Source organism: Bombina bombina, chromosome 1 (assembly GCF_027579735.1).
Source record: "Bombina bombina isolate aBomBom1 chromosome 1, aBomBom1.pri, whole genome shotgun sequence".
Taxonomy (NCBI): domain Eukaryota; kingdom Metazoa; phylum Chordata; class Amphibia; order Anura; family Bombinatoridae; genus Bombina; species Bombina bombina.
Genome location: NC_069499.1, coordinates 367,659,236 through 367,673,199, shown reverse-complemented (window position 1 = coordinate 367,673,199; position 13,964 = coordinate 367,659,236). Strand labels below are relative to the sequence as shown.

General features: G+C 38.2%; 1 protein-coding gene across 1 annotated transcript in view; it reads right to left on the bottom strand.

Annotated features, from left to right (window-relative positions):
• THSD7B (thrombospondin type 1 domain containing 7B) overlaps positions 1–13,964 on the bottom strand; it is a 1,177,597-nt gene that overhangs the window by 24,302 nt on the left and 1,139,331 nt on the right. The window contains 2 exon segments of the mRNA XM_053712541.1: positions 259–346; positions 6,848–7,040. Of these exon segments, the coding sequence (XP_053568516.1) occupies positions 259–346; positions 6,848–7,040 (281 nt within the window).

The window sequence follows — 13,964 nt, the reverse complement described above, 5'->3', positions numbered from 1 at the left end:
TAAACTAGAGGGACATTATCTAAAATCTTCAAAGAGCAAAAATGAATGCATTACAAAAACCTTTAGTTTACACATTTCACCTCAATGCATAATTCATAGCTTGGCAGTATTTTAGTTTATATTTGAACCTGGCTTACATCGGGTTCTTGAAAGCCTATGTTTCCATCCCTAATTAGTAAACTATTAAAGGTATCACATTACATGATTCTTGTTATTTCTCAATTAATTCCTTTTAAAAAGTCCAAAGAGAACACTTACCATATTAGATAAGATGTAAGGATGAGGAAAATTATTAAAAGGAAGCTGCCAATAGATACACCATATACCCACATTTTCACTCTTCCATCTGAAATTAAGAGAGTGCCTGTTATTTAAAAATATACTTGGAAACAGTGATTGTGTTTTCTGAAAATGTCTGTTTCTTGCATCACTTAAAAAAGTGTATATATATATATATATATATATATATATATATATATATATATATATATATATATATATATATATATATAATAAAACATATTTTATTTTCATAGACATCACTTGAAGTAAATATGGAAAAAAGCTGAGTGTCTAAAGAAAGAACTGGATACATGCAAAAACTGTTTTTATTTTGCAGCACTGCTCAACATTAGGCTGTTGTCTTCAAAAAGCACTGTTCTCTGGCTGCACCATGTAAGTTTTCCTTAGCACAGTGCAACCAGGGCAAGAGCTGTTTAAAGAGAACAGTCAAATACGGAGCAGTGCTGCAAAGCGGCAGCACATTGATTGATGAGTGTCTCTCAGAGATTTTTTCAACCCTGCCCCCAGCCTTTCCTAATTTGCAAAGTTGTGACTTCCAAATGTAAAACATTTTTGTAAACAATGCACTTTTTTTAACCTTACAATTATTTAATGTTAGACCAAAAGTAAAGGAACTAATGCATTTTTTTATTAAGAGACATTTTGAAAACTTAAAGGGACAGTCTACACCAAAATTGTTATTGTTTCAAAAGATAGATAAAGCAATTACTACCTTTGCACAACCAACATTGTTATATTAATATACTTTATAACATGTAAACCTCTAAATTTCTGCATACAGCCTCTTATCACATGCTTTTTTATTAGCTTTTCACAACAAAAAACTGATAATTCATGTGTACCATAAAGATAATATTTTGCTCTCTCCCATGGAGTTGTGCAGGACACAGCACTTATTGGCTAAAATGCAAGTCAATAGATAATATATAAATAGCCATGTGATCAGGGTGCTGTCACAAGAGGCTTAGATACAAGGTAATCACAGAGGTAAAAAGTATATTAATATAACAATGTTAGCTGTGCAAAACTGGGGAATGGGTAATAAAGGGATTATCCATCTTTTTTTAAACAATAATAATTTTGGAGTAAACTGTCCCTTTAATAAAAGTTTGTTATTTTTCTCTGCAGCTAATTAACTTTTAACTGCTACATTATATTATAAAACTTTAATACTCGCTTTATTCTCCAGTTAATCGTCACATTGCAATTGAGATGGTGCTTTGGTGTAACTGTCTAATTTAATATTGAATTGTATTTCAAAATGATCTGCAGAAAATGTTTCACTAAAAAAAATTGTAATTGCAGAAAGTTAAAAAAAGTTAAAGCTCAGGGGTCGTGGTTTGCTTTTACAGCTAAATAAATTAATATAGTCTACACATTTAGGGCCAGGTTACAAGTAGAGCAGTATTTAACACTCCCACTCAATCGTTTACGCCACTAGCAGTCAGCTTTTTGTGCACATTGGGTAGCACTCATATTACAAGTTGAAAGTAAACTGTTTTCGCTCACGCGCTAACCCAATTCGCTTAAAAAGTCAAACTTAGAATATTGCTCGCACGATAACGTCTTAAGTCAATGGAGTAAAAAAGTGGGAAAAAAACTAATACGCTACTTGTGCACAAACCTGATCTCATATTCTCAAGTGAGCTACTACTCAACATGAAAATATGAATATTTCACATTCCAATGTTCTTTACATAGCAGAATATGTTATATATATATATATATGTAGAAAACAGATCACTGTATTTTCTGCGCTCCTCCCGTAATGTAGTGTTGTAATAGAAGCCCGGCACAATGGAGAGTGGGCGGTGGACACACCCCCTGTAGGCATCCAATCAATAGGCTGCAACTTCAGGCGTGTCTGCCACACACGCCCCAAACAGATACAAGGTACAAGTAGTGAAGTAGCGCTCTGAGAAAAAGGATAGTTGCTCTAAAAATGCTGTGAGCAACGGAGTAAAGCAAAAATAATGTTCCAGGCAGCAATTTATATAAAAAGCGAACTTTTATTCCACAAAATTAAAAAGGACAAAACCAGGATGTCCTTTAATAAGCCAGCAGTGACTCTAACAATCAGGCAAGTGAGCTGATCCCCATGCAGACATGTTTCGTGCACCAGGTGCACTTGTTCACTGCTTGAACAACTATCCTTTTTCTTAGAGCGCTACTTCACTTCTTGTACCTTATATATAAATCCAGGAAAGCACTCGCTGTTACTATTACATAGTTTATTAACGTGGTAAAGGTTTTCGGGGTCTCCCCCGTAATCAGACCAACAATAAAACAGAAAATAACTCACCAATTTATAACACCAGACCTCCAACGTGTACTGAACATGTCGGACTCATGAGCGTCTATTCAGCGCAAGTGCGATACGGAGCACCGACACGGCCAAAATTGCTAAAAAGGCAAGAAAGTGAATAAATAATAAAAAAAAACAGTACATGCATGATGATTAATAATATCCTCAGTTCTCAACTATTCTACATAACTGGCAAACATAATAGCATGTTATTTATAGATGTCACTAATCTCTAAATGGTAAATCACCTAGCAACCTTCATAGTTGTACAGCAGGGACCTTGCCTATTGATCTAGTCTGCATCATATTTTTCCTAACAAATAATTTGTGGGACTACATTGCTCTAGTACTATAGAAGGAACCCTATAGTTAGAAAAAGAAGCATATACATAGGAAACCCTCACTAATATAGATCCTTACTAAGGGTTTCCAGTTTCCACTATCATTAAAGGGAAAGCAGAGGAGCCTATAAACAAAACAGCACAATATCCTAGGTCTATTGGGTCATCACTCACTTACTACAGAAAGCATTGGAAATCCAAAAATACATTTAGCCCCTTTGAATACATTGTATCCAAATTAAATATCCACTAGGACTCTTTTTGAAGTAAGTGCCTGGCCCTATCTCCTCCTCTTGCAGGAATGGGTACATGATCTATTATAATGTACCTTAAATCAGAGACTGTTTATTGGCCAGAAAATGCCTAGAGTCCCAGTGGATATTTAATTTGGATACAATGTATCCAAAGGGGCTAAATTTATTTTTGGATTTCCAATGTTTTCTGTAGTGAGTGACTGATGACCCAATAGACCTAGGATGTTGTGTTGTTTTGTTCATAGGCTCCTCTGCTTTCCCTTTAATGATAGTGGAAACTGGAAACCCTTAGTAAGGATCTGTAAATGACTATAGTTAGTGAGGGTTTCCTATTTATATGCTTCTTTTTCTAACTATAGGGTTCCTTCTATATCACTAGAGCAATGTAGTCCCACAAATTATTTGTTAGGAGAAATATGATGCAGACTAGATCAGTAGGCAAGGTCCCCGCTGTACAACTAAGAAGGCTGCTAGGTGATTTACCATTTAGAGATAAGTGACATCTATAAATAACATGTTATTTTGCTTGCCAGTTATGTAGTATAGTTGAGAACTGAGGATATTATTAATCATCATGCATGTACTGTTTTTTTATTATGCTTACATATGTACCGCTAAATTGTAGTGTATTTTATTTATTCACTTTCTTGCCTTTTAAGCAATTTTGCTGTGTCGACGCTCCGTATCGCCCTCGGTGCATGCGCAGTTGCGGTGAATGGACACTCATGAGCTCAACATGTTCAGTACACAGTGGAGGTCTGGTGTTATAAATGGGTGAGTTATGTTCTGTTTTATTGGTGGTTTGAGGACGGGTGAGACCCCGAAAACGTTTATCACGTTAATAAACTAAGTAATAGTAACGGCAAGTGCTTTCTTGGATTTTTTGGCTTTATGTTATGATTTGAATTGCAATGGTTTTTGAAAGTGAGTGCTGGATCTCGGTTGCTTTTTTATATATATATATATATATATATATACACATATGATTATATATAGGTATATACATTTACTGTATGTATGTAAATATCTATTTATAAATACATAGAACATTTTTTCCTATGTGAAGACCATTGGAATGTGAAATATTTACAGTAAATACACAGTTTAATGAATATTGCATAAATATGTTTTTACTTGTTTTCATCTACTTGAAGGGCTCCATTACTCACACACACACACATATATATATATATATATATATATATATATATATATACTTGTAATACGAGCAAAAAACTTGATGCACACAAACACCAACGATAAACCCCTTTTCGATCACATGTAACTTTTAGCGTTTCACTCATAATCTGGCCCTTAATGTTTTAAAAAAATTATAAAATTAATGTTAAATATTTTCTTTTAACCCCTTCAACCAAATTGACGTATATATACATTGTGCAGTACTTTGCTTATTGTACTGAATGACGTACTGTATATATACGTCTGAGCTTCAGGAAGCTCCAGCAGTCTCTGCTGTTAAAGGGACATGAAACCCAAAATTTTTCTTTCATGATTCAGATAGAGAATACAATTTTAAACAACTTTGTAATTTACTTATATTATTTAATTTGCTTCATTCTCTTGTTATCCTTTGCTGAAAGGTTTATCTAGGCAAGTTCAGGAGCAGCTGAGAACCTAGGTTCTAGCTGCTGATTGGTGGCTGCATTTATATACCGATTGTCATTGGCTCACCTATGTGTTCAGTTAGAAAACAGTAGTGCATTGCTGCTCCTTCAACAAAGCATACCAAGAGAATGAAACAAATTAGATTATAGAAGTAAATTAGAAAGTTGTTTAAAATTGTATTCTCTATCTGAATCACAAAATACATTTTTGGGGTTTCATGTCCCTTTAAGTTACAGCTGAGAGCTGGAGTTCCTGTGCTCCCGGCATCGGCCCGCTTATGGAACTGGAGCGAGATTGGTGCTCCGGTTCCATATGAGAGCAGATGCCAGATCGTTATAGACGGTGACACTGTGTGTTTCACAGTGTGCAACGATCTTCTACTGGTTCTGGCGGGAGGTGCGGGAGGGAATCCGGGAGGCGGGTGGGCTAGTCCAGCAGCAGAGGGGGGAGGGAGGAGGGAGGTGGCGGATGTGGGATGACCTAAATAAAAAAATAAATAAAGGGGGAGGGAGGGATGGGGACTTGAGGAGCTACACCACAGAAAACAGGTAGGGTGGGGGTCCCTAACTAATGATCGTGGGAGGGGGGACCACTACATTACAGAAAATAGAAAAATAAAATATTTTTGTAATTTTTTAAAATAACAAAAAAACCTGTGTTTTATAGGTACTAGAAGAAAGCAGCTAGTACCAAAGATGGTATACCCTAGTTAGAGGGGTAAGGAGCAATCCTACACTGCAGAAAAATGGGGGGGTCAGGGAGGTTGGAAGGTAAGGGGGGATATCCTACATTACAGAAAATAGAAAAATAAAATAATTTTATCATTTTTAAAAATAGCAAATAAAAAACAGTTTTTATAGGTACTGGAAGAAAGCTGCCAATACTTAAGATGGCAGGCACTAATTAGAGGGGGAGGGTTAGAAAGCTGTTTGGGAGAGTCAGGGAGGTTAGAAGGTAAGGAGCGATCCTTCACTGCAGAAAAAAATATATATAAAAAAAATTATAATAAAAAAATGCCTTCAATTTTCACATTGGAGGACTGTCTGCCAAAATCTAAGATGAGGGTGACCAGTGGGGGGTGAGGGAGGGAAGAGAGCTATTTGGGAGAGATCATGTAGGGATCAGGGGTTGGGAAGTGTCAGGTGGGAGGGTAATCTCTACATTAAAGCTAAAATTAACTTTACAAGCTACCTAATTAACCACTTCATTGCGGGAATAAATGAAGTGTGGTGTGCAGCTGCAATTAGAGGCCTTCTAATTACCAAAAAGCAATGGCAAAGCCATATATGTCTGCTATTTCTGAATAAAGGGGGTCCCAGAGATATTTTTACATCCATTCATGCCATGATTGCACAAGTGGTATGTAAATAATTTAAGTGAGAAACCCAAAGTTTTTTTTATATGATCGCATTTGGTGATGAAATGGTGTTATGAAATATACCAAAATGGGCCTAGATCAATACCTTGAGTTGTCTACTTAAAAATATATATAGTTCTGGCAGGTAAAAAAACAAAACAAGGCTTCTGTTTAGCAAAAATGCTAACAATTCTCCAGTATTTTGTGCAAGTTTTTCTATGAAAGTCCCGGTAGTGAAAGGGTCAATAGTACATTTTAAAGTTAAATATCCCCTTATTTAACAACATTATACTGTGATTAAATACAACATATGTGTTTATAATCTTTTTTTATGAGCAAATAAGTGGCGTTAAAGCCCCAGCATTTTATTTTAACAAACTTTACAATATATAATGTGTTTTAACTCCAAGATTGTCATTGTATGCACAGTGCTGATCCCCCTTCTGTCAATCAATACAGTGTACAAGAACGTACACACCAATCAGCACTGAGATCAGCAGATGAGAGCATGTGACAGGTGCCGATCCCCAAGCTAAAAGATTAAAGACACTTGATATTGCAGACTCAGATTGCCGTACAATAGTATGCTGTGGAGTACCCAATATATTAATGGCATTAATGTTGCTTTAACTTATATTTAACATTTGATTACTGAACTTACCTGGGTCTAAAGGCTGTATAGACCAGCCTTTAAAGATCTCAGGGACTTTAGAGTTAATGGGTTTACTTTTTCCTGCAAACGTTTTCACATCTGCCTTCTTGTTTTCAGTCCCTGGTACTTTTACACAGTAGTCAAGGAAGCCATTAGATCTCATTATCGCTGTGTATCCTTGCACACAGCCACAGGCTCCAGTCTGCAAGACACAAATACATCAGGAACTGCAAGTTACATTGTAAATTGGCTAACAAAAGTCTTGTTTTGGGGAAAAAAAATCTATTCTACATATATGCATTAATGATTCACATCCCTTTCTTTTAGTTTACAACCAAGGAGATGGAATGGCAATAACAAAAAAAATTGCATTTTCATATGCACGAAAGAAAATGTTTTAGTTAAAGGGACATGCCACCCACATTTTTTATTTTATGATTTAGAAAGATAATGCAATGTTAAACATCTTTCTAATTTACTTACATTATCTAATTTGTTTTATTCTCTTGATATTCTTTGATGAAAAGCATATCTAGATATGCTCACTAGCTGCTGATTGGTTGCTGCACATAGAAGCATCATGTGATTGGCTCACCATGTGCATTGCTTTTTCTTCAAATAAGTATTTTTAAAAAATGAAGCAACATAAATTATGGAAGTAAATTGGAATGTTGTTTAAATTTCTATTCTCTATCTGAATCATGAAAGAAAGATTTTGTGTTTAGTGGCCCTTTAACTGTACTGTCCCTTTAAAGCCGATAGGGCAGTTTAAAGGGAGTGGGGTCATTATGGACCATACTGATAGTGTTTTTTGTGTATTTGAATATATTTTGAGTTTAAGAAAGGACTTGGAGGATTAAAGGTGAAAAGATACGTTAGTGGCCCTTTAACTGTACTGTCCCTTTAAAGCCGATAGGGCAGTTTAAAGGAGGTGGGGTCATTATGGACCATACTGATAGTGTTTTTTTGTGTATTTGAATATATTTTCAGTTTAAGAAAGGACTTGGAGGATTAAAGGTGAAAAGATACGTTACAATTAATCAGCACTTTCCTAAGCTAAAAGGGTGTCCTTTATCTTTTTTTAGTATTATACATATAGGGCTAGATTATAAATGGAGCGCTAAATTATTGCGCTCCTGCAAAGTAGAGAATGTGCCCGTTTGTATGAGTGCAGTAATTAACCATCCATTACAAGTGGCTGGTTATTGCTACCGCAAGCTCGCGGTAGCAATTAGCACATAAAATTAACCAGAGATTGGGAGGCCTATTTATCAAAGCGTCAACAGAAAATGCGCCAGAATTCTGCCTCATAGTTGTCGCAAGATTGATGCGCCGTAGTTATCAAAGCCTTAAGACCGCAAGAATTTGACATTTGTGACGTAACATATGATCCGACGGTCTCAATTCAATGCAGATCGATGCGAATAGAAAACCTCTGCAATTCTAGCATAATTCTGTGTATTCGGCCATGGTATTGGACACAATTTGAAGCTTTTAAAAAGTTCTCAAAAAATGAACAGTTACTTATCCAACGCAGCGTACCTAGTTTTCAATCCGCCGCCTTAGAGGTCGCGGATGCTATAGTAGTCAATGGCAATCAGAAAACTGAAATCTTATGATCGATGCTGCTAGAGTCAAGCATATCACCTAATAAAACTCAATAGAAAGCATTATTAAATATGTATACCCTTTTATAAATAGCATTCCCTTCCTATAATTCAAAGATTGCAAAAAGAAAAACACATTCACACAAAGTATAGCAAGAAAAAGAAAACACTGCACAGCAATTCAAAGATTGTAAAAAAAAAACACAATCACACAAAGGATAGCAAGAGAATGAAAACACCTTACAGCAATTCAAAGATTGAAAAAAGAAAAAACACATTCACACAAAGGATAGCAAGAGAATGAAAACACTGCACAGCAATTCAAAGATTGAAAAAAGAAAAACACATTCAGACAAAGGATAGCAAGAGAATGAAAACACTACACAGCAATTCAAAGATTGAAAAAAGAAAACACATTCACACAAAGGATAGCAAGAGAATGAAAACACTGCACAACAATTATGCTATCAATTAATTATGCACAACACCTGCATATTTACATAGGCATGACATGAACTCTGATCTTCTGTTTGTATGGCAGCGTCGTGGAGGCTTAAAAGGTCAGTCACTCATATTACTTTTAAAATAAACAATGTCACGGTTTTCATTCTGTTGCTATGATGCTTTTTTGGAGTTAGAATGCCATTTCAAATTTGTATTTTGCTCATTTATGTCACTGTTTAACTTTGCGCTTTCAAAATACATTGAAATGATTTGTATATGGTATTATGAATCACATAAAGGATATCAAACAATATTTCATATCATAATCTACATAACATTCTTTTTCTTACTTAGGTTTGCAAATGTTAATACACCACTTTTTCCTTTAATATGTAATCTTAAAAACACAGTAATCACTGACCTTTTTAACCTTCACAATCCTGCCATCCAAACACTGAAAATTCAGAAATATGAATTAAACTTGAGTGAAATACTCATGTGTTTTTCATAATTAATTTAGTTAATTGCACAAACACACCTGCATTTCTTACAGCTGATAAACACACATGGATGACCTAATCAGATATTCATTTGGACATCCCATCGTGCTCGTCAAATGACGCAAGAAATAACGAAAATAAGATTTTTTTTCAATAAATTATTCAATTAATCGCTCGCAAAACGAGAATAATCAAAATGTGCAAGTCATTTGTTAGGTAACGTTTGGCGCATCATTTATCCAATTACTGAAATCATTCACAACTGTGAAACTAGGCGTTATAACAGGGGCTCTTCAATCATCAATTTCATTATTACTTTGAGTTTGAGCATGTACATACTCAATGCAGTCCAGTTTTTACTTTTATTAAGGAGACGCAGGGAAAGACGGGTGTTGATGGCTGTCGTTTGACAACGAAGACGCCAGCGAGTGCAAAGAGTTTTCCTGCCTAGGATTGCTCTTCATGCCCTCAGTGACCGAGAGGTGAGCCATCGATTTCAACTAGATAGGGCCTCTATTGAAAGGCTCTATGTCAAAATCATGGACTCTCTCGAGCCACTCACTGAAAGAACTAGGGCAATCCCTGGGATGTTGAAATTGCTATCGGTCCTCTATTTCTTGGCAACTGGATCGTTCCAGGCTGTGACAGCTCTAGGCATAGGTATGAACCAGGCAACCTTCTCACGTCATCTGAAGGTTGTCCTAAATGCTTTGCACTAACGCCTAGTCCATCATGTCCACTTCCCAAATACACCGGAGGAGTGGCATGCTGGTTAATTTTATAAATTTGCCCCAAATGCCCCCAAAATACTGTCTAGTATAGTTTATTAAACTATAAAGATGACAGCATCTTTATTTTTTTAATAAATTTACTGCACTAGGCAGTATTTTGGAGTTAAAGTTGGTGGGAGTGGGGTGTTAGAAAAAAAAACGGCACTGAAAAGTGCCTTTACATTGCGGTCATGAAAGAGATTTATAGCTCTCCACTTGTAATCTAGCCCATATCTTCAATTTGAAAGATAGGAAGTTTTTTTTTTTTTTAAATTACTTTTTTATTACGTTTTTCATATATATTGAACATTGACAACAATGATTAAGTTAAATCGTACAGATAATCATGTCGATGTACAATGTCCAAAATTATATAAACAAGCACAATACATGAAACTGAAATAGTGAAATTAAACTATAGTACCTAGTATGTACATAAACATATACTGTCACAGTATCGTGAGGAACCATACAAACTAGGCATATCATTTAGTTAACCAATACGAAAACATATCGTGCCATAGCATAATTAATAACGATGTTGTCATACTTATGCTGTACTAATATATGTGAAAGAAGAATAAGAAAGAAAAAAAGAAAATAAAGCCCTTTTGGAGTATATTTGGTGATTTAAAAATAGTAAAGAAAAATACACAATAGACTACTGACCAGCAGCAGGGAATCAAGACAGTCAGCAAATATATATATATAAATATATACACGTACATACAAATATATAGGGTAAGTATATATAAAACATAGCCTAATGTATGACAGCTGGATAGGTCATTCCGCTGGACCTGGTGCCACCCAGGGCCCTTGGGCCGACATCAGACCCCCAGAAAATGAAAGGCTCATTTATTAAACCCCTTACTGTAGTTGTATGGCAGCTGAATATGATTGATAATCCCTGCTCACACACAGTCTTCCCAAAGCTACCAAAATAATATAATTTCAGTCATTGCTACAACAGGACATGGAATAGGATTAGTGGTGGTGCTTTGGAGAGGAACTGCAATTTAGTCTCTGGTGGTTAACAGGCTCATGTCTGTACAACAGTTTTTGCCCCTTTCTGCCTGAGAGGTGGGAGAGGAGCCTATGCGGCTATGCCTGTTTAAAGGATTTACCCTATCCCAACTTTCTTATGAGAGGCATTGGGAGAAGCCCAATGCCACACACTGAGCAGTCCCTGTAGTTCCTGGGAGAGTGGGGTCTCTTTGATTAGGGACCGTTTCAGCGCCACATCTCCACTCTGCAAGGAGACCGCATATTCAGCTGAACACAGCATTACAGACATCTCCGATTTGATTCAGCTTTGCATATATTGTATTCGGGTAGGGAGAATCGGGAAGCGATAGAGCTGCGTCGCCCTCAAAACACATCTCCTCCTGATTGTCTCGCAGCCCCTGAGTAAGAGGTCAGAATTAAAGGCCCCACTATCCCAAAGGCACTCTCTCCTCCTGGAAGCATGTCTATCTGTCCCAAAGCAGCACTCAGCAGATCCCACCACAACCAGCAGCACCGAGATCTCCCTTAAAGTTATCAATCAGTAAGTGGAGCTTGCTAAAGTGAACCTCTAGTAAGGTAAGTATCCCAGTGTCTGTTTCTTTCTGAGCCGATGCCATTATCCCAGAGCAGGTGGTTTTATTGCTAAGTTCAAATAAATGTAAGCAGCTCTCTTGGCTTCATCCAGTATTCTGGGTGGAAATAATGCAGCAGTCCTGACTTTAAAAGCAGCGGATCACATTGAGTATTGGCTATAACTTGCCGTCCATAAATCCCGCCAGCATCCACGTTCCTTTACCGAAGCATATAGGGGCCAAGCACAATTAGCCTTGCAAAGTACTCAAAGTACTCCAATTTACTAAAGATGCACAAATTAGAGAAGCTTCTTGCTTACATCTCTGTTGTAGTCTTAATGAATGAGAAAATGTATTAAAAACACTGAAATCTATGTTTAGATCAGGAGCACCTTTGGTATACATCCATCCTGCCGCATCGGCGGTCGGCTCCGCCCCCCAAAAGATAGGAAGTTTAATCAGTTATTATTATAATACTAGAAGTTGGATACAGTTTAAGTGAAACCGAAATTCAACTTACCTCAACAAAAAACACACAAAACAGATATCCATTTCAAAGCAGCAGGCCTCACATTTAAAGATACATTATGTAGATTGGGGGAAGAGCTAACCGCAGAGCTGAGTAGCAGCATAACCTCAGAGCTCCATCAAGAAAAATTTAATAACCTACTAATAAGAGTTAAAAACCCATGAATACTACTCTAATTTGCCCACAGTGGATTAGAGCTTCACACAGGGATCAAGTTGTATCATATGTCTACACATCCCCAGGCAGGGAAAACCGGCTAACCTGGATTACTAAATATATACTGGACCGCTAACTGCTACAAGGCAGAGACTTTACTCCTGTATAGCCCACCAGGTATACTCGACTCCGGAGGGCCGGAGCTCCACTCCGGAGTCATTGCTAACACAGGCATACCTCTCTCTTACATCTAGGGAGCTAGGGGAGTCTCTCCCGTCATCCACGCTGCCCGATTACAGCCGCGGCTTCCTGGGATCCTGAGAAGCTAGCTTGGAGCAGCGGTCGAACTGAACCCACCCACAGGGGTACTGATAAGAATCCTTATTGAGACTGAAACCACCCCCGGATATCTACCTGTTGGTGGAGAGCTGATCCAGGAGACCCGGTGGGAACCTGCCCTCATCTTGGCGCGAACGGCCGCCATTTTTGGCCCAGTGTATTGCAGTCCTCGCGCCTTTGCAGCTGACTGAGCTGGAGCAGGAGACCCGGTGTTTCAACAAAGGAAACAGGTCGCAAAGTAGAGCCGGCTGAGATTACACCACTGGCTGAGTGGATCACTTGCATGACGGAACCCAACATACCTACTGCAGCATTGGCGTGAAGATTCGCCATCTCCTGAGGCCCTCCTTGTCACTCGATGCGCTGCCACCAAGCTGGGAGGAGTGACCGGCTGGCCTCCATTCTTTCTGCCCCGGCTTGCTAATCAACAGCCTTCAGACCACAGCTGCCGACATCAGAGAATTACGGTTGGCCTTCACGCAGGGGAGACTGGTCCCGGTCTGAGGTGAGGTGGGACTGGGAGAGGTGGAGGGCTACGTGGGGCTCCTATATATGCCAGAGCTTGCCCCTTAAGGTCTCCCACAACATATCGCCCGGTCTTCTTTGGCCTCCCCTGAGGCCCTCATATAACCGGGCAATAATATCCAGCTGGCCCCTGACCCCTGGTGAGGCCTACTGTACTGAGTCCTGGGAGGGCCCTTCTATAGACCTGTCAAGCCCATTTAGCCCACCCCAGAAGCCCTACAGACCTAATCATTAACTTCATCTGGACTCATCTCACCTTTGATTGGGGCTTGGACTAGGGCCCTACACTTTGATGTTCTCCTTTGCCCTTGAGGGCTACTAGTGGAGCTGCTCCTCATCAATAGTGGGATATATATCTGCATTTCTGTGTACTGTGTACTATTTTGTTGCAGTTGTTTTTTTGTTTTTTTTTGTTTTGTTTTTTTTCTCCTCCTAGCTCTCCACTAGGGCCTCTGGAGCACTTTACATTTCAGTATAGCTGCTGCGTCAGCTCAGGTGTCCCTGACCTTGGGATCAGGGTGTAGTGTGGTTATTTTAACGTGTACTTTTTTTTTTCAGGTTCCCAGCCCCCTTTGCATTTCTGGCCCCACCGGGCCCTCCTCGCTTACTGTAACAACCTCCCTGCATTTGGGAAACACACTCCCCTCAGGCTTGCAACCACCATTACCTATCTAGG